A 21,292-nucleotide genomic window follows, 5' to 3' on the forward strand; every position below is an offset into this window, starting at 1 on the left:
TGCTTCTGGCAGAGCATGTCAGCTAGCGCTCGCTAACCAGGCTGATTGCAACACATTCAAGTGATTTGTAGCAGTGGCGAGGCATCGCATCCAGCTGGCCGAAGTCCAGAGTCTTTTTGTGATGGTAGGCAGAGGCAGTTGTACTGCTTGGATCTTAAATAGATTCCCAAAGTAAATAAACACATTTAAACCTCCTCACTGAATGTATGCACCTGTTTTGCCTGTCAGATGGCAGGATGACCAGGATAATCATGTCGTGGGCTACATGCAGGACACATAAGTTCAAATATAGAGTTGGCTTACGAGTTATAAATGAGATACGAGTAACTGTGTGTATGCTTTTATTAATCCATTTCCCACCTGTAGCCAGGAAGCGATGAGCGGCCAGCAGCAGCTGAGGGGAGATCTTGACTTTTGATTCACTCTCATGTTTGAAGGCAGAAAAGTCTCTCTTATTCTTATTTGGCGCCACCTTTTTCCTGGTGCGGTTATCAGCTGAGGAGATACACACAGAGCAGATTAAGTTATTTATTATCAAGGGAACATTTATAAGATCCAAATGTTTAGGCAATCAGCAGCAAACCTGTTCCTGTGTTTATGTATTTAAAAATAGTTCATACGTATCAATGTAAAAATCAATCAAAGATAAAACAGCAATTGAGATATGAGTAATAAAGTAATTAAATAACTAGACTAAGATTAGGAGGAAGAAAACAGCCTCATCTGCACTGGTAGCAAAGACAAGCTTAAGGATAAATGATAAGACATGTGACAAAGAAAAGCTGAACTCACTGTAAAGATCCGATTCATCCAGAATCTCTGATTTAATTATCTCCTCGATCACGTCTTCAAGGGTGACCAACCCCAACACCTCGTAGAAAGGATCTCCTTCCCCTTCGTTGTTCACCTTCTGCACAATGGCCAGGTGGGATTTTCCTATGTGGGGCAAAAAGAAGCGTTAGATACATTATCTGCAGATCTATTTACTCTGATACTACTGATAACCCTCTTTATTTTTTCTGGATGTTATGATCAGGACAAACAAAAAAAAAGCAAAAAAAAAGTTCCCAACTTTAGGAATTTATATCAGCATTTGAACTGTTTTGATAGACCACAGATGCAGATGAACACCAGATTCACATTTCTGCCAATACAGAAAGCATTCATGTACAGCTGGACAACAGTTGCAACTGATGGTGGAAGTAATAACAGTAAGAAGTAAGCCATGAAAGAGGAAAAGGCAGACAAGATAAACTGACTACAGTCTATCAAGACTTTGCCATACCATTTATACCATAGTAGCAATCATCTTTATAATCCATCAATGTGTCGATTATTTTCTCAGTTCATATTTTTGTCTATAAAATGTCAGAAAACAAGGAAAAAATGGCCATTATAGTCTCGTAAAGCTCATGGTGATGTCTTGTTTTGTTCAATCAACAGTCCAAAATGCAACACATGACACAGAAAGTTCTCAAATCCCCATATTTGAGAAGCTACAACCAGCAAATGTTTGGCTTTTTTGCTAAAAAAACCTGCTCCAAAAAAACAATTACTCGATTACCAAAATAGTTTTTCTGTTGATCAAGTGTTAAAATAAATTCATTCATGAGTGTGCAGCTTTTCTAGTATTCTTACATCTGCTTACAAGCCCAGCCCTTCACCAGAATAGGTATGCATTTTCCCTCATTTTTTTTATTCCCTAAAAAAATACTTCAACACCCTGATCACGATCCAGTCGCGTGCTTTCACGGTCTTATCTTCGTCTCACATCTCCCCTCAAAACAAAGCAGCATGCGACATGATGAGCCCTAATGTTGCTCATGCTTTAAAGTCAGATAATGTGAAGCAGAACTGTAACTGTTAAGAGAGTGAAAATATAATTTCATATCTTCAATTTACCATTTATTTAATCATATTGTGCTATATTTGAACAATTTACATTCATTCTCATCGTGTAGCCGAACTGCTGGTCATAGCAACAGGATTGTAACACTGAGCCCCATGACAAACGTTTATATCATTATGGATTACAATCTGATAACAGCTCTGTTCTAACATTAACCCATCTGCCCATCCCTCTGCTTGCACCACAAATAGCCTGTTAATGTGTACATGTCGTTACAGTCTGGGGCTGGTTTCTGGACTTTGGCCACGAGCGTTACTGTACAACACAAAAACACACATGTACACAAGAGACACACACACACGCTATGCTGAACTCTTAGCAGGACAGACTTTAGATGGAACGCTGGCCGGCTGCAGAGCCAAACGAGTGTTGAGTTGGCCCCGGCGATTGCTCTGAATTATTAATGACGCTGCCGGAGTGAAGCACTCAAGAGGATAACAGGGGGGTTTAGTCCCCGGGTGGATGATTTCTTCCCCTCCTGACAAACACACAGCGCACATACGGGGATACGCATGCGAGCAACTGGTCTAAACTCTACCGTATCACACATTCATGCACACACAGAACCATTATGAGATTGGATTTGAACAGCAGGATGGGTGACGACAAATGTAACGATTTGATTCCTAAATATAGGAGGAAGTCAAAACAGCAACTGTTGTACTACACAGACACACGTTTTATTCTTATTCTCCTGAAATCACAAGCAGTCAAGTTATAATAAAAGATGAAAAGCGAGGCAGAGAAGAAGAGGTAGAGGATTCATTTTAAGGTTCTTGTTGTCACAAACTCTGCATGGTCAGGCTCATGTGTACATCTGAGACGTGCTCCATCCTTATATCACCAGTAGGTCGTTACTGGTTGCCCCTCGTTCTCGACTAGAAACAAACGGTGATCGTGGCTTTGGAGTTGTGGCTCAGACACTAGGCTCTTTTATACAGAGATCCCACATTACAACCGCGAAGAACATCCATCATTTAGCTGCCTTTGCTTGTTTACACTGAACAAAACAAAAGTCGACATAACGCCGCCCTCGTGTGTGCTTTTGCACAGCCCGCCGGCGTTCCAGATTCAGAGGCGTGACGGGTAACACAACACAGTCGACCCGGCCTTTATGACCATCTCCGTAGCTGGCTTATTGGAATAAAGGAATAAAAGGAATAAAGGCGCAGTATTCCCGCCTTGCCTCGTGCTGTCTGGTGTTTGTAATTTTGTGTGTTTTTAATGTCTTTCTGTTGCTTATATTTTATTGTTTGTTTTCTTTCTTTACTGCTTTTTATGGTCTTATTTTGAATAATTTTACTCTAGTGATTTGTGACTTTGCTGTGTGAAAAGTGCTTTACTGAATAAACTTTACTTACTTACTCACTAGAGGAAGAGAGAAATCACAGAGGCCCATCAAAAGATCGACAGGCTGTCTTTGTTTCCAAAAAAAGAGAGCAGCAGATCAATGGGATTTACAAAGAGCTCGTATGACCAGCAATTAAATGAAGACCAAAAGGCTGTAAGTGATTCTTCTTTGTGTGTGTGTGCGTGTGTGTCCTTGATGTCTCCCCCCCCCCCCCCCCCCCCCCCCCCCCCCCCCCGCGTGTCCTGGCAAAGTGGGCGCTGTTGGCACGATGACACAAACACACTCCGCACATTCTCAGCTTTGACCTTGCTTAGTTTTACTACATGAATAGAGGAGAGATACTTTGAAGAATCCATTTCCCACCGAGCCGGCCTTACTGCGGGAGTCTGTGATGTCACAACACGAGATGTGGAAGAGCAGGGGCGGATGATGTACTGTATATTTAGTCTGGACGCTCGAGTCTCCAGAGGAACAACGGGGCAGGACGTTTATCGCTGGCCATGAAAGAAGTTATCAACAGTCCAAACGATTCTTGTCATGACATTAAAGTTGAATGCAGGGCTGCAACACTTATTTTCATTATTGATTAATCTGTTGATCATTTTGTCAATTACTCGGTTCATCTTTTGGTTTACTAAATGTAATGTAATAAAATATTGAAAACATGCTTACTACTGTCCTAAAGCCAAAGGTGATGTCTTTACATTGCTTATTTTGTCCGACCAACAGTCCAAAACCCAACAATATTCATTTTACTATCATGTATGACAAAAAAAGCAGCAAATCCTAATAATAAAGAAGCTGGAAACAATAAATGTTTGTCATTTTTGCCAGAAAAAATTAAATGATTGATTAATGCTGATTAATTTTCTGTCCATTAATCAATTAGTTGTTTCAGCTACAGCTGATTATCATTTATCTGTGATTTTTTTGGTAAATGTATTCGTCATTTAGCCTAAAAAATATCTAACATAATGTCAAGTGCCTTTTCACAGGTTCCCAGCACCAAGTGATGTTTTCAAATTGCTTATTTTGTCTGATAAAACAGTTATTTAGAAGAAAAAGAAGAGAAGCAAGCCAATCTTTGAGATTTAAAAGTTGTGAAAAGCAAAAGTTCGATAAATGACTCATTGATTAACCGACGCAATGTTCCTGCCCTGTTTGATAAACTGACTGCATTTATAGAGCACTTTTTCATCTGAGCAGGACAAAATGTTTTACAATGCCGCCCCGGCTATTGAGAGCAATTTGGGGTTCAGGGTTTTGCTCAAGGACGCGTCAACACATGGAGAGGAGGAGTCGGGGATCAAATCACCAACCCTACAACGAATGTCCGACCCACTCCCAGCCACAGCTGCCCCACGTGGCATTAAAGCTACACTAAGCAGCTTGAATTTGAATTCTTAATTTCCCCAGAGCTCACTTCCTGTCACCACGCATCCCGTTGAGCAAAGTGGCGTCATGTAAATTGAGTCGTTGGTTCACATTCTGAATTGCAAACCCCAACGCTTGAGCTGCAACAATGATTTCTATCATCAATTAATCTGCAGATTATTTTCTCAAGTAATCAATTAATCTATAAAATGTCAGAAAACAGTGAAAAACGTCCATCATATTCTTCCAGAGTCCAAGATGACACCTTTGAATGTGTAGCTTTGCCCAGTAAACATCACAAAATCCAAAGATATTCAGTTTACCGTGACATAAAACAGAAGAAACCAGCATATTTAAGAGGATTGTTTGGCATTTTTTTATGCAAAAAATGCCTAAAATGGCTCATCAATTATCAAAATTGTTGCTGATTAATTTTCTGTTGATTGCCTAATCAGCTAATCGTTGCAGCTCTACCCAACACAATGTCCGTTTTCACACATTTGACCAGATGCCACCAACGTAACCAGCTTAGTTTCAAACATATTGTGGCATCATATGACAAAAGAGATTTGGTAAAAAGATTACGACTGCCTTTCACTTTCTAGTTATCAGCTTGCATGCTTAAAAATAGATCTCTATTCCTATTGAGCACAATGTTATGTATGATGATGTGCAGGTTCCTTAAAGAACGCATGAAAGAAGTACTTGAACTTCCAGGAAAACATCAGTGCATCTTCAGTGGTGACCTTAAGTGCAACATCCAAAGGTCACATGCAGCATCTGTCATTGGACACATGGCAAGTGATGCCTAAAGCACACACCAGATGCACCGTATGACAGAAGGAATAGCCAAGGTACAGTAGGAGATATGTGCCAATCGAGAGCTAGCCTGATGCCACAGAACCATCTGAGAAGTTGTCCTTAGAAACTTTTTGGGAAAAAATTACTTGGTAGGTGATTGGATGAACCATCTGTCTATCACCAGCTATCACTGTCGTCACACCTAAACCACAGCCGAAGTACTTCCAATAGCTCTAGGATGCTGAATGGCCACAAGCGCCTAACTTGAAGCCTGACAAGATGGATTCTCGCATGATCTCGCGAATCCAGCTGGCTCGCAAGGTAAATCCAGGACACGAACATGGTAAAATTGCTGCTTTTCTGGAGCATTGATGTATGCCGACACCAGGACATCAGCTCCTCCTGATGCAAACAATAGGTGCAGCATTTTGACCCGTATCATACGCCACCAGCCTTTATGGCCTTTATACAACACTGGTAGGTGTAACTAAACTTCCGACCAATACAATCATCACAAGTCTGCCTATTCTATCAAACTGAATTGTCTTGAATGGACTGACTTTATGATCTCTCAATTTGTAATCCCAAAATATCCGTTTCTTCAGAAATGACATGACGTAATGTTGCTATTTCGTGGGAGCTTTAAAGTGTTATTTTCACAGGATGGAGAATATTAGTCAATAGTGTCCCACGGTAAAAAAAAGCCTTTGAGTATGTTCATTAGCTGATAGTTGTTCATTCCACTCTAGATCACTGTAGCAACGAAAATAGAGACATCATGTAATGGAAAAGGCACTGTGTGTGTGTGTGTGTGTGTGTGCGTGTGTGTGTGTGTCCTCTCTCTGTGGTGCTGAGTCAATATTTCAGAGGAAGTAGGACCCCAGGGGACATACTTACCCCGAGTTACTGGAGAGTCAGTTGAGAGTCTATTGACTCCGTCAGAGCACACACACGCTAACACACACACACACACACACACACACACACACACACACACACACACACACACACACACACACACACACACACAGTGCATAAGGAGGTTCAGCCAAGTACAGGCTGCTTCATGCATTCAGTGTCTGACCTGTGTCAGCTGAGACTGCATCTGTAGCTACTGATTTTCAGGCAAGATGTGTGTTTGTCACAAAACATGAGATAAGGTGACCCGAATCAGCTCAGCACGTTCACCTCGGGTCCAAACAGAAACACACACAGCTGTTACTTATCAAACTGAGAATCTGACATGACGGGGGCAGTGTTTTTTTTTTTTGGTGAAATCCATCCCTCCGTCCGTCGCTCGTCCTTTTTACAGGCTGTGAGCTGAGCTAACGGTGATTACCATCGGTGCTCCTTCGCTTTGTAAAAAGCTTAAACTGGTCGGTCTTTTTTTTCCTTTATTGTTGTCAACCTCTTGAAATGTGTGCATGTTTTCAAGAGATTGAACTTGAAACTGAAAGCAGAAATCGATCAAGGAATTTCACACTGAATACAGTTACTGAAACTGCAAACAAGTAGGATAATATATTTAAAGTGCAGTCGATTTTATGCTGATCTATGTAATGCCAATGCATCACCTACATGTATTACCAGACACTATCAATGTATCACTGTACTGTGCATATTCAGCATCTATTTGTAGTAAAAGATTAGTCCTAGTCTTATAAAAAGGGACAAAAAGAAATGTCCTTTTACTGTGATAAGCGGATTTATTCGCACTTCAAGCACATATTGATGTCTGGTTTTATGTGTGGATTTTATGGATTTTTTGTCATCGGCATACCTTCATTATAATCCCAGTCATTTGAAGATGACCAGTTCAGTTAAGAAGGGTGAAAGTTGTATTGTACATAGGATTATTGTTTTGTTTATTGTGATCATCGCAGGTATTTTGCGCTTAAGAGAAAAAAAAAAGAAAAATGACCACAGATTTTCTCCAAAAAGAAGACGCAGCAGCAAATTACGTGACAGCAGAGAAGAACAATCCGACAAAACAGGAACCGAGAAACACGTTGACCTTTTTTCCACAAACACCAAACCCTGCTCAGCTTCTCTTTCTTTGACTGAAAACACACGAGTCAACATAAACAACTAACTGACGATTGAAATTTCGGGGGGGTTTAATTTTCTGAATGAAGCAGTCGTTTAAGGATGAGTTTTGTGTCAAGTCTGTCCCGTTCATAGATTACCTGATCAGCCTTTTCATATCATCATTAATTTAACTGAGTGTGTCCATCAGCATGTATTGCACACATACAGATATTCCCAGCGGGTCAGGTGACCTCCCAGTCTGTTTCTCTGCCCTCTGGCTCTTCCGTCACCAGCTTGTGAGCCTGCCTGTTTGTTGACATGAAACATCGGCGACAAAAGGACAAGGGAGGGGGGGGGGAGTGATGAGTCTGTATGGGAAAGGAATGCCACACGCATACCTCCCACGCACAAACACAACCGTCCGACCACATATCAGCGGCACTGACCGCGGCTACCGACTCCAAAAACATGTACGCTGTGAGGGGATGAAACAAAAACGCATGCCTGCAAATATGCATGTGCGCGCTCATACACACATACTTGCATGCGTACGTTTACACAAAAGCTTGTTGTGCGGGACAGGTCAAGCTCTTATAACCTGTTTTTCCAGCTAAAACTGAAGCCCTATGCAGATAAGAGCTACTCTGATCTTAAGGGACAGCAGGGCAGGAGAGTAATGGCTGAAATGTTTCGCTAAGTCGATTTAGATTTGTTTTAGAAGCAAAACTACTTTTACTGCATCTCATGTAAACATGCAGCAGAAGCAGTGAGACGCTTAGGATGAAATAAACAGAAGGGGCCGTGTTGGTGTGGCTGCGTTGCTCAAGAATATCAGCCTATCCCTGATAGGATGAACTATAAATCAGTCCGCTTTGAAGGCTTTAAATGCCAAGATAGATTATTCACCGTCGAGGTAGGATTTTACGACTCCGGTGTGATATTACAGCAGTGATTATTTTCTCCCCTGTCTTGCCACTTGCAGAATACAAAGCAGAAATTAGCGCCATGCTACGTGACGGTAGGAGCGACGAGATATTCTTCCTTGTACGTGCGCTTGCATGGTGCGCTGCCGGTTGGCGCCGGACTGTGCTGGTGTCAAAACACGGAGGCAGGCCCGACTGTTTGTGTCAAGTGACTCTACATTTATTTTGCCTCTCTGTGGTACCAACACAGTGATCTTATAGAAAGAATAAAGAGCGAACTAGAGCTGAAACAATTAGTTTGTCTGCAACCACTCTGATAGTCATTTAATCATTTAAGACAATTTGTTGAGCGAGAGAGCGTTGTCTAGGACAAACCATTAATCTGTTACTAGTAAGAATACTTATCTGATTGATCAATAATTCAAATAATCCATTAGTTGCAGCCCTAGAGGCTAAGTTGGTTTTTTTTGTCTAGTGCAGCCACGGTACTGACCACTACAGCTGAGAATCAAACCTCAACTTTGAAATGGATTAAATTGTGTCCACAGCAAGCGAATCAAAAAACACTTTCATCTACTGAAAGCTCCGACAGATTCTCACTTTTGTTACTTTCTGATCAGACACGGCTTGATTTTAATCCTGTTGTTAATTTTGGACAGACTCTGGTACCAAATTGGCGGCGGTGTCTGATTATTTCAGATAACACTCAGCCCTGTTGCCAATAAACCAATATAATCTACAACTAAAATACCTCCAGCCCCAGTGTTATGTAATATGATGTGTAGTAAAGTCGCAGTTTAAGCAAATAGACAAGACAGCAGCTGTGTGTATATGTGTGTGTGTGTGTGTGTGTGTTTGGGACATTGAGTCATTTCTGCTGAGCTGCCTTTTCTTGGTGCTGACTGATATCATTATGGCACACAGTCTGCGTGTTGATGTGACACACACACACACATACACGAAGTTGGAATTGAGAGGACTGCAGCCGCACCATCAGCACTTCAAGTTACACTGACAAGACAGGAAGAGAGAGAAAAGGAGCAGGCGGCTGATAAGAACGCGGAGAGAGAATCAGAGAGAAACGTTGCCGCTACTGATTTCCAGCGGCTGATCGTACGAACCTTGTGTAGTATCGACGCACATTAGCATTTAGGGCTGCGAGTAATCATTATTTTCAATAATCAATTGATTGAAGAGGACTGTCATATGACATCAGTGGGAAAAAATGCTTTACAGCCTATAAATAGCGACAGACAATGTGAGAGTATATTTCCCTCGTTGCCACTGAAGCGGTTTTAAAGATAAAATAATTATCTGTCTTTAAACTACTTTTTAAGGAAAGAGATTTTTGTGTGTGTGTAAGCTGTTGTAACAGTGGGAAGAAAATGTTGGTTGCAGACATAAGTCGATCACACAGGTTTTTATCTCGCACGAATAAAAATCAGAGCACAACAGACGGGGGGATGTCAGCTGACAAGAGTGTGAGCGAGTGAATGTTAACTGTGGTCTGACTCAAGACCAGTTAACTGGGGGGAGGGCTTATCCAACTGGGAACAAAAGACTTATCCCCTATTTGGTAAAAAGGTGATTTTTGGATCAGTGGTTCAGGTAAAGGGTTTAAGTTGCGGTTATGGTTGGGGTAATTCACCAGGAAATGAATGTAAGTCTATGTAATGTCCCCAAAAGTGACGTAGGTAAACATGTGTTTCCTTCTATGTGTGTGTGTATGTGTTTACTTTGTGACTCAGCGGACACACCAGTGAAAACTTGCAGGTGACAATGGTTGGAAATATTTTGGAGAGCTAGATGGCTGCCTGGTTGGTATTTCGGTGAGTAAGTATGCTGTTAAAAAAAAGCTGCTCATACGTTCCACCTTCAGAGGCTGCAGCTACTTCTGTCAACCTTTCTAACACGAAAACACTATACATCCAACATCTGTCATCTTTTTGGTTTTGCTACCAGGACGTAAAACCCGTCTTACGCCCTAGTGAGCTAAATACGATGATAAAAAGACGACTCTGTGTCTAACACATGCCGACACATGGCTCAGACAATATAGCCTGATTATTTATGTGTCAACGTTAGCCGATTTCTTGTTGGGAGGGGAGTTTTTCTGTTTTGTTTTGCCCGAACCAATCAGTAGTGGGTCAGTCATCAGACAAGCTTTGGTGGTGGTTTCTGGGACATCACCAAAAGATTTACACAACATGTACGGCTGTGTCGTTTTCACGCTCGCCGCCATTTTTCTGTCGCAATTTTCATGAATATAGTTAGGTAGATACTGTGTGTGTGTGAATCCCTCCTTTATCCAACCGGGGGAACACCAGACCCACCGTAGCCAGGCAACAAACACAGTACTGTAGATGCCGAAATTACGACATCTTCCTCCACAAAACAGACAAATAACAGTTGAAGTGGTCGACATGATGATGAGGTTCAGAACAAAGAGCAACAAATAAACAATAATAACAAAAACATTCTTGATTTATGCCCCGAGTTGATGGAAAAAAACAAGAATTTTGTGGGCAGATGGGCAAGATTACATCACACAGGAGGAAAAGTCTGGTTCGTTTCGTTGAGTCGGATACATATTGGCACAAAGAGCAAACTTATTGATCATGAAATAACCCAACTGACTCCCCAAAACCCCTGAAAACTGTTAACAACTACACAAAATTTGTCTTCAAACATAAAATAAAGCCTTTTTCACACAACAATTTTGATAATCTATTACTTTTTTTGAGTCATTTTTAAGAAGGAAAACAAAACGCAGCTTCTTAAATGTGCATATTTTCTGGTTTCTTTAGTCTTCTATGATAGTAAACTAAATATCTTGCAGACTGCTTGTCATCTTAATCTTTGAGAAACAGACATTTTTCACAATCGATTAGCCTTATTGTGAAAATAATCAACAATAATCAACAGGAAATGAGCGTTTAGTTGCAGCCTTCATCACATAAATAAACTACCTGAGGTTTCAGTGAATAAATGGTTTCCTGAAATATTGGAAGCTTCTTGTTTTGCTTGTCCTCCCCATGTTTTCATTTTACTGGCACATCTCCAGCTACAATGTGAACATCGCCATTGTTACATAACCTTGTAACTGCCTTCTACTAAATCCTGTTAGGGTTTTTTGTTGCATCAATAAAGGCTATTAGTATTTTAACACATTCGATCGCTGCCAAAGATTAGACGAAACCGTTCTTCCCTATGACAGTCGAAACAAAAACAAACAAAAAAAACAAGGACAGATGGGCAGAGAAAGAAAAAACAACACAGAGACAATTAATGGGAGGGTAGAGACGGAGAGTTACAGACACACCCGTTATACAAAATGAGGAACAGAGATTCAGGTCTGCCTTATCAGCTCGGGGTTGGGTAATCTTTTACTCAAAAGTCATAAAACTCTGTGTTCTCCTTTATACTTAAAACCAGAGGGAGACATAGTAAATATTGCTGCTGCCCAACCTCGACAAAGAGTCAGGTTCATGTTTAGGATTACGGTTAAAGGTTGAGATTAGATTGAGATTAGGTTCAATTCAGATTGAGGGGCTGAAGAAGGAATGTAGTCAATGAATGCTGTGTGTAATGTGTGTGTGTTTGTGTGTGCAGGGAGTGTCACAAGTGTCATTAAGGGTGGGAAGAGAGGTGTGTTAAAGGTGCAGTGTGTAGAATTTAGTGGCATCTAGCGGAATAGACTTGGCAGAAATGGAATATAATATTCATGAGTATGTTTTAATTAGTGATTATACACTAATTAAAACATACTAGAATGGAAACATACATAGAGATGGAACATAAGTATGTTTTAATTAGTGTATAATCACTAATTAAAACATACTTATGAATATTATATTCCATTTCTGCCCGTGTAATTAAGAATCGCTGCGTTTTCGTTAGCTTTATATCTACACAGGGAGCGGGTCGTCTTCCACGGAGGCCCTGTGAGCTCTAGGAGCGCTATGTTGCACCGCCATGTTTATGCAAGTTTCTCAGCCACCCTAAGTTCTCCTACACGCTTGCCAATCTGCAACCTTGTTGCTAGATGACACTAAATCTTACACGCTGATCCTTTAAAGTACGTGTGTCTGAGTGTGTGTGTGCATGGCAGGATACGAAGGTGATGGAGGCCAATCTGTCAGGACACACGACAAAGAGAACAGTTGAGAAGTGATTGAATAAAAAATTTTAAAAAATGAGGGAGGGGAGGGTAGAGAGAAAAACAAGAAAGTACCACCAACTGCACAATCCTCTAAGTTTCTTATATTAACAATAAGAAAATGCACCTGGTTCATTTTCATTTAATCTGTCAGTTATTTTCTTAATCGATTCGTTTATGTCATGTTTACTTGTTCTGTCCGACAGACAGTCCAAAAACAAATAGATATTAAATTACACTGGTATAAAAAAAGATCAATGCAGGAACTAGGGCTGCAACTAATCGATTAATCTGTTGATTATTTTCTCAATTGATCAGTTAGTTATTTGATATAAAAAAACTAAGATGTCTTATTTTGTCCCAACCAGTAGTCCACAACTCAAAGATGAAGTTTACTATCATAGAAGATTAAAGAAAACCAGAAAATACTGACATTAATGAGGCTGGAAGCAGAGAATTTAAACATTTGTTCTTAAAAAAATGACTCAAAGCGATTAATCGATTCTCAAAATAGTTTAAAGGCGATTAAAGATTAAAACTTTAAGTTTTAAGCAGCTGAAACCAGTGAATGTTTGGAATTTTTCCTTGATAAATAACTCACAGTAAACAATGACTGAATTATCAAAATTTTAGCAACTAGTTCTTATCTCTCAGTGTCAGAATCTGAACGGGATGTCGTGATCTATTTATAAAAAAAATACCAAAAATCTACCCACTTGTTTTGCCCGTGAAAATTTCATTAAAATCCGTTTGGATGTTTTTGAGATATGTTGCTACCTAACCGAACCAAACCGCCTTTAAACCGTCGTAGCACACATAGCGGGATCCTTAAGACCTGGGTGGGGTGGTTTGATAAGTGCCCAAACACTGATAAAGAGCAGACAATGCAGACGGTCTTGACAACCACAAAACAAAACACAAGCTGCTCCATTTCCTGAGAGGCACAAAGTGGTGAGTGTTCAACTGGAATGTTGTGTTTAGTCTTTAAGTCCTAAACCTGCCCAACTTCTCACATCCAATGCAAGTACATTTACAAATGAGAAGAATAATCCAACAGCACGGACGAACCGTTAGTGCCGACACATTTTAGGACATTTCTGATATTTTGACATGTTGATATTTAGTTGGAGAGAAGCAATACGTTAATTTTGTTCCTAAATTCATTCATACAGCTGTTGCTTGATTATAACTAAAATATTTACAACGATAAGCAGATTGCACTCCATATTTTGTGTATAAAATTGTCCAAAAAAAGTCCAAAATATCTTGGTGAAATGCTAAACCCAAATATGTTTGTGCATAAATGATTTGTTTCAAGGGAAAGCTTGCAGATATCTGCTGGTTTTTAATTCAATTTGGTGTTATTTTTACACATTTTCATTGAAATCGGTCACATTAAAGGTGCAACGTGTAAGATTTAGTGGCGTCTAGTGCAACAGACTTGGAAGAAATAGAAATATAATATTAGTAAATATGTTTTAATTAGTGTATAATCACTTGAAAATAAGAAAAATTGTGTTCTCGTTACATTTATATATCTACGAATTTATATCTACATAGGGAGCGGGTCCTCTTCAACGGAGGCCGCCATGTTTCTACAGTAGCCCAGAACAGACAAACCAAAGACTGGCTCTAGAGAGGGCGTTTCGTGTTTTTTGAACCGTATGTTCTCTACACGCTTGGAAGAGGAGGGTGACGGGTATTTAGTCAGTTGCGATATGCAACCTCACCGCTACATGCCGCTAAATCCTACACGCTGCACCTTTAAAGTATAAAGTTATTATTGAGAATGATGACTGCTGTCTTTTTAAACTACAATAGCAGTGTGTTTGGGCTGTACCTTCCTTGTTATCACCGTCAACAATAAAAAAAAAAAAAAGGTCAATACTGGCATAAAAAGATAAGAACTTATTAAAAGGATCATACATTTTCTTGCATGCTTTTTACTTGATAGAATTTACAATTTAAAAAGGAGGCTGACCCCCCCTCCAGGGATAAGTGTAGGCTACACACTACCCCGAGGGTTCAACACGTGACGGTCTGTTGACAGAGTGCAATGTGCCTCCAGTGACTTCATGGTTGACTTGTGTTTGTGTGTTTTCAAAATTATGCCTGTTGTGTCCAATGTGCATGAATTTGAACGTTAATAACGGCACATGAGAGGTACAAACTGGTGCTTGTTAATTCATTATACTCATATAGAAATAAGAAGATGGTTTTAATAAAGCTCAGTATGTTTTCAATAATCCACATCCTGTTATGTTAAAACTGTATGAAAATAAAAATGTGCTTGCTTACATATTTTTCCTTTTTTCTTTGATGACTCCTGTTGCTATTTCCTGCAATGACGAAGCATCATTAAAATTTCATCTCATCTAATAGGGGGCGCTTCATAGTCCATCTAAAAGGTCATATCATGTTGACTGAGAAGGGTGATGAGTACACACACACACACACACACACACACACAGACACACACACACACACACACACTAACGTCGAAGAATAAATGTCAGAACATCCAGTATTGATGGCTGTCTTTATCACTTTTCAACTCAGAGCTCATGGCCAAAAAAACTAAACGGTTCAAATCCTGGACTGAGTGAGAAGAACTGATAATATAGATGTGTACACACACACACACACACACACACACACACACACACACACACACACACACACTGACGCTGTAAGATGCCATCACCGTGGTAACTGAAGCCAAGCTGCAAGCGAGTGGAACTTGAGATATAAGCGGGGAGTCAGGTCAGAGGAGAGGCAGGGAGCCAACGGGAAATCAAGCCTGCACGTTCGTTACCATGTCAACGCGGTCCACCGCGAAGGGGGCCACAGGCCGCTCAGTCACAGCGTGGAGGCTGACGTGGTAAAAGTTTTGCAACTTCTTTGGCACAAAGCACTCCTCGCTGTGTTTTTACACTACTTTGCAAGACCGATAAGACCCGTCAGTCAAACAGCGTGAGCAGAGTGACTTCATGCGGATGAAGTCGACGTATTCTTCTCTTTGTCTGTTCAGCTGTTTTGGCTTTTACTGGTTGTGTCAGTTACTTTACCAAGAATTGAAATGCATCACTCCCTGCGTAGTCAAATGATTTCTCAAGTTAATATCTAAGAAAAAGGGAAGGGAGCTGTGAAATGCAAAAAGAGTGAGAGAATTAAGAGAGAGAATAGCCTTCATGTTGCTAGAAAGTGTCTTAAAGTCTGTATATAGTGAGTCTGTTGGAGTCGGTCAGTGTATCATTAATCCAGTTTAACTAAGTTTCTGAAGGCTCGTGTAACTTGTTATTCTGCCACGAGTGAAAACAAGTCCAAAGCATCTTCTGACGTCTTTACTGTACTAACAGACCATGAACTGAATAATCTGTCAAGCTGCCAATTACCACTGTCACAGCTGATAAGGAGCTGAAAAAGACAATCAGTCTGAAAATGTTAACTGCTGGAAATTTTGACCACTTCCAAGAGTCTGAAAGGAGCGTGTGTGTGTGTATGCGACTATATTATGATGTATATTTTCCAAAAAAAACAGGTGTTTGAAAAGGGTGGTGGTGTCACCCTTTCATCAGGGTGGCCTTATATTCAGGTCAATACGGTAAAATGCTCAACATGTGCCTGAAGAACACAGAAAAGGCTTGGATCAGCAGCTAAGTCCGGATTGCGACATGTTTCAAACTTGCCATTCTTCCTCGCGTAGCAACCGATCGAGTTAAAAAAATAAATAAATAAATAAAATAAAATGTGACACTCGATGAATCTTTAGAAGGTGAATGGCAGGAAACAGATAAGATCTGCTCTCTCACACACGCAAGCGGCTGAGGAAGACTCACAAATAACAAGACTCACCGCTGCTGTGAATCATCCCTGTAACTATAAAACAAAAACAACATCGCACCGTCTTCACAAACCATTTCAACCTAGAACTATGTATATCCATTATTTTTAAGAGTTTAAACTGATGTTCAAGATTCCTCCTTGTCTCACCTAATCACACTATGAGCTTTATATACATATATTTTGTAAAACTGGATCAAAAGATACCTGATCCAATGTTAGCCTCTGGTACAGAAAAATCTTCTATACACTTTTTTTTTAGAAAGAATATCTGCTGTTTTAAAAGAAAATGATGGTTGGTCATCCTTCCTAGACTATTTACCTCCATGCAATGATCCTCACATAAACACTACAGCAGGCACAATAGATTAAATTATACAGAACATATGGTTTTAACTTTATATCCTTGTTATTTATACTAATTTACTGTACTAACCAGACATTGTGTCATGAATTGGCTATAAGTTCAATCAGTGAATACATTCAGATGGACTGCAGTAATCTGACTATTACTTTAAGCCGGGGGGTCAAGGGTTTCATACGTTTTCTGTAATAAATCACCTAAAAGCAGGAATCTTATCAGATGGGGGTCTGTGGTCTAATGTGTGTCAGTTTAGGGTCCATGTCACAACATCAGATATCATCTGCAGAATTCAACCTCCGACTCCACCCGCTCGTCTTGCCTTTTGGCTTTTGTTATGACTCTGTACTTGCAATATTCGCCGTAATGTTTCAAGCTGCTCTTTAACATCGAGGAGTTGTTTTGCCCGATGCTTCTCAAAAAGCAGCAAAAGCTCTTATTCTCATTCATGTGTTGATTTGTATAAAATGCATTTCAATAAACAGAGGAGTCCTAAACTCCAGAGTTTGTACACAGCAACTGAGTGTTCTCTCATAACTACTTAAATCTCTTTGCCACGCTTTGAGCCACTCTCTTTGTGGCCGGATTGTGTGTGTGTGTGTGTGTGTTTGTGTGTGTGTAGGCGCTGCAGCTTGCTTGCCAAACCCTCCCACCTCACCAGTCGAACCTACCAAGATGAGCCGCAAAGTCTTTTCTTGGCCAAATGTCACATCGCACCGCGTGCCGCCGCTAAAGCAACTAAAAAGCCGATCTACACCAGCCAGCTGATCGGAGATATGAACAAAGTGATCGCAAAAAGATGTGAATTAAGAGACGGATGGTATTTTAGGATAGGTTTAGTGAGATGAAATCATACTGGTATAAACATGGCGCCGGGAAAGCTCAGTGAATTCTTCGTTACGATGTCACGCAGTCGGATACTGATGCTACTACAGACACACAGAGACACAATCGTTCATTCCTCACAGTGCTGGGATATAGACACAGCAAGCGTGTGTGAGTGTGTGTGTGTGTGTTTCTACTGTCTGTGACCTTGAGACGAGATGCCTGAGAAAGGAAAAATATATCCCTGCGGGGGATGGCGTCAGTGTGTGCACGCCCCCCCCCTGAGAGAGAGAGGGAGTGTGCGCAAGTGTGAGTATTTGCGTTTGTGTGTACGTACGTGTGTGTGTGTGTTTGTGGAAAGAGGAAAAGCAGCGAGGCGAGAGAGAAGTGAAACAGGGAAGTGTTTTGATATCACCGAGCATGATCCTGACTGAAGTTACATCTGATTTAAGTTTACAGATCAGCAACTGTAATGAATAAAACTCCTTTCTCTATCATTGTAGTTGTTTTCTTATTTGTTTAGTCTTACTGTGTTTCCTTATTCTAATCCTGCAAGATTACATATTATTATTACTACTATATTATTATTATTGAGCATTCCTACCAAGAATCTCTTTGGGCTGAAGATAGTAAACGATTAAGACAGCAACTAGACTCAGTATCCCTCCTGCACTTAAGAGAAAACACTACCAGTGTGACTCCAAAAGTAAAACTGGTACACGTTTAATAATTAATGCTCAAGACATGAGTGCATCTGGCAGACAGACTCTCCTGATCTAAGGTTTGATCCACATAGTAGATGCCATGTCAGGTCGGTTTCACCGAGCAAGACATCAAAGGAAAACCCGGATCGCCGAGAAGACTGAAATAGAAAAATACTTCCACAGTATTCTATCACTGATCAAACATCAGTTCCCCGCTTTAGTTACATGCAGGATAAATCCTTACATCGCTGATCCGCCGAGCTAAAAATTTCTTTTAATGTCTGCCCCACTCTGCGGAGAGGTCAAAGGTCAAACTCAGCAATAATCTCCTTGTTTAAACACAAGCTGACTGCTCACTAAACTAGACTGAACACACAGGTGACACCGACTATCTGCACAAGGTGTTTTGTTTGTTTTTTTTCCCCTGAATCACTTGGTGCATCAGTCACAATCGTTGCAGAATACCGAGAAAGTCAAAATTGTAAGAAAGGGGAACAGAGGTCACTTCACAACACGTTCTACTAAAAAGTAAAGCCTCAAAAATGAGAGTAAGGTTTAGTCAGAAGCTTCCACGGTTTCACAACACCATGAGCTTCAATCCAAATTTACTGCACAACTGCTGTATGAAGTTTTATGTATAAGATGTTTTTTTTTTACTCATTAAAGCTTCACACACTTTTGAGGGGAATCTGGTGACACCTGACTTGAGGAGACAAAAGTCTTGCTTGCAGATTTGGTCAAAGAAAACCACACATCCACCACAAACCTTTCTTGAACTCCTCCAGCATGGAGTCCAACTTGGTGTCATGGAAGACGAAGTGGACCGGGTGGTTGTAGAACTTGGTGATGGTCTTCAGGGTAGTGCAGTCGTCCGGGTCGACGAAGGCCAGGTCCTTGACGAACAGGATGTCCACGATGTTGGACCGCTCGTCCTCGTACACAGGTATCCTCGTGTATCCGCTCTCCATGATCTCGGACATGGTGTTGAAGTCCAGTACGGCGTCGCTGTGGATCATGAAGCAGTTGTTGATCGGCGTCATAACATCCTCCACCGTTTTGGTCCTGAGCTCCAACGCGCCTTGGATCATGTTGAGCTCCTCTTTCACCAGGTCGTTGTACGGCTCGGTGACTTTCAGCATCTCCACCAGCTTCTCCCGGTTGTACACCGTGCCGATCTCCTGACCCAGGACGCAGTCCAGGATCTTGCTGATGGGCCACGACAGAGGGAAAGTTAACAGCATGAACAACTTGGTGACCATGATGGTGTTCGCTCCGACTGCCAGGCCGTGCCGGGAACACAACGCCTGGGGGACGATCTCGCCGAAAATAACGATGCCGATGGTGGATGCGACCACAGCACCGATCCCGGACTTGGTGAGGTCGTCCAGGAGGATGGTGAGGGTGGTGTTCACCAGGACGTTGCCGAGGAGCAGGGAGCACAGCAGATAGTTGCCCTTCCTGCGGATGGGCTCGATCTTCCGCGCGTACTTCTTCTCCTTCTCGGTGCCGCAGCTCTGCACGATGCGGAGCTCCATCGGGTCCAGCGCCATCAGCCCCAGGTTGAGCCCGCTGAACATGCCGGACAGCACCAGCAGGAAGGAGATGAGGATCACCTGAAGCCAGATGGGCAGCAGCGACTTCTTCTCCTCCACCACCCGCAGTCTGCCGTCTTTGTCGTCCAGCAGGTACCACTTCTCCTCCTCGTCCTGGGTGTCGCGGATGCACAAGCCGAACACCTTCACCGCCTCGCTCTTGCGGAGCTGCTTGATCTTGAGGCTGACCACCCCGGAGGTATTTTGGTTGCCGACGTCCATGGGCCCCCTCACCACTATATCCTTCGTGTGTTCGGGACAAGTCCTATTGGAGGAGACCATTATTGCGCCGGCAGCGTCATCCTCTTTATCACTTGAGTAAAGTTCCGTGAACGTGATGAGCGCCGAGCTGTTGGGGAACAAGTGGAGCCCGTAGAACCTGAAGAGGATGTCGCTGCCCTCGGTCACCTGAATAACCCCTCTCTCGGTGGTCTCGGCCGGTGTGTCGCTCTTCTCCAGCCTCATGCCGAGTATCCGAGTGACGCCTCTCGACTCCGAAACCGCCGCCTCGGCCTGCCTGCCCGCAAAAACACAAGAAAAGACGAATAAAGTTAGCGTAAACCTCCGTCCACTCGAGTCTATCGCCATGTTTGTTTCGCTCTCTGCGAACGGGGGAACTGACGTCACCTACTCGTTTCCAAAAAGCCCCCACCCCCTCATTTACATATCCCGAAGACTCAGCCAATCAGCGGCCGAGACGTAACTTGAAGAACTTGACCGAGCCCCCTCAGTTATAACTTTTAAGGTCGACTGATAATTTTTACTTTTAAGGTCGACTGCCTAAAAGTTTTTAAATTTCACTGAAATTCTTTTTAATTTTCATCCATTTATACTTTTGTAAATATATTCATTTTTAAGCTGTAACATCAGGATTGTGGCCAGAATTTTTGACAGATCTAAGACAAGGTAGAGTACTTGAGTTACATGTAATGCAAACTCTAGAAAGCAGAGGCACACACCAGCAGGTAGGGAGGAAACAGCCTCCTATTATTGGTCGTGGTGTCTGTCGTCCCTCCTCTGTGACCTGTGCACTGTCGGGAACATCGTTACACCCATATTTCACTAACCAAGACTGAATATTGGAAGCTGGAGGATGATACCTGGGACAACAGGTCAACTTAACAATATGAGTTCAAGCCTTATATCATCATCCATTCACTCTGCAAAACTTTTACTGAACATTGAATACCCACCGGCTCCATTATGTTGCTGAATCTGACCTTTAGACAAAAGGATATTAAAAGGAAGGATGGTGCCGAGGGACTCCTGGGTCGTCAACCTTTCCTGAGAAGCAGGAAAGTGTGACAGAGTCCCTGTATTGTTTTAAGAAAGTAGTTGAGAATTTTAGATTTAAAAGATTTAAAAAATGATGAATCACAGGAGCGAGACTGCAGTGATTATATTCTGAGTCCACTGGTTTCC

The 21,292-nt window shown here is 41.6% G+C and overlaps 1 protein-coding gene across 3 annotated transcripts in view; it reads right to left on the reverse strand.

The window, feature by feature from the left end:
* The window catches only part of LOC137168579 (novel protein similar to human and mouse cyclin M4 (CNNM4)), a 55,629-nt gene extending 35,076 nt beyond the window's left edge, over positions 1–20,553 (reverse strand). The window contains exons 1-3 of one of the 3 annotated variants that reach the window (XM_067571239.1): positions 19,045–20,553; positions 793–936; positions 361–495 (exon numbers count right to left, since the gene is read on the reverse strand). In XM_067571239.1, coding sequence (XP_067427340.1) covers positions 361–495; positions 793–936; positions 19,045–20,458 — 1,693 coding nt within the window. In that variant the 5' untranslated portion in view covers positions 20,459–20,553. The remainder of the gene's footprint in view (positions 1–360; positions 496–792; positions 937–19,044) is intronic. The other 2 variants (XM_067571247.1, XM_067571255.1) reach the window with 2 other exon arrangements.
* Positions 20,554–21,292: the final 739 nt, after the last annotated feature.

Source organism: Thunnus thynnus, chromosome 2, assembly GCF_963924715.1.
Source record: "Thunnus thynnus chromosome 2, fThuThy2.1, whole genome shotgun sequence".
Classification (NCBI taxonomy): domain Eukaryota; kingdom Metazoa; phylum Chordata; class Actinopteri; order Scombriformes; family Scombridae; genus Thunnus; species Thunnus thynnus.